The sequence below is a fragment of the Fulmarus glacialis genome, unplaced genomic scaffold (assembly GCF_000690835.1).
Source record: "Fulmarus glacialis isolate BGI_N327 unplaced genomic scaffold, ASM69083v1 scaffold28768, whole genome shotgun sequence".
Taxonomy (NCBI): Eukaryota; Metazoa; Chordata; class Aves; order Procellariiformes; family Procellariidae; genus Fulmarus; species Fulmarus glacialis.
Window position 1 is genome coordinate 1 of NW_009227010.1, and position 566 is coordinate 566.

The following is a 566-nucleotide window of genomic DNA, read 5'->3' on the forward strand; positions in this document are numbered from 1 at the left end:
GGGACGAGGGCAGAAGGGAGTTTCGGCAGGGCTGCCAGGCGCCTCGGGGCGGTTCTGGAAACTCACATGCAAATAACTTGCAACCTGTAAGCAAGCACATGGGCGTTACTGTTCTGCGGCCGTGCTGAGGCAGGAGGAGGCAGAGCAGGGGGCACAGGGCAGGAGCGGGGGGCACAGGGGCAGCAGCATCGCTGCTCCATGCGAGAGCAGCCCGGCCCTGCCGAGCTCTGAGCCACGCTCCCGAAGCAGCCGAGCAGAAACTTCAGGCCCAGCAGCCCCATACCCACGGGCCCCGGAGCCCCTCTCCCCTCGGAGCGGGAGCCCGCGGCCGGCATGCTGGGCCAAGCCAGAGCGCCGAGCTCACACACCTGTCCTCCTCGATGCTGCCGCTTTCTTTCGGTGTCGTCGGCATCACTGTTCTCCTCCACGTCCTCTTCACCAAGATCCATGTCCAGCTCATTGCCAGCTTCCGAGCGCGTGTATGCGTACCCACTGGAGGAAAAAGGGCAGCGCAACGTCAGCGCCCAGCCGGCGCCCCTCTGCGACGGTGTGGCTGGAGGGGGGAT

The 566-nt window shown here is 66.1% G+C and overlaps 1 protein-coding gene across 1 annotated transcript in view; it reads right to left on the bottom strand.

Annotated features, from left to right (window-relative positions):
- Positions 1–62: 62 nt before the first annotated feature.
- MAF1 (MAF1 homolog (S. cerevisiae)) overlaps positions 63–566 on the bottom strand; it is a 5,602-nt gene continuing 5,098 nt past the window's right edge. Inside the window, 3 exon segments of the mRNA XM_009583005.1 lie at positions 63–84; positions 369–394; positions 396–492. Of these exon segments, the coding sequence (XP_009581300.1) occupies positions 63–84; positions 369–394; positions 396–492 (145 nt within the window).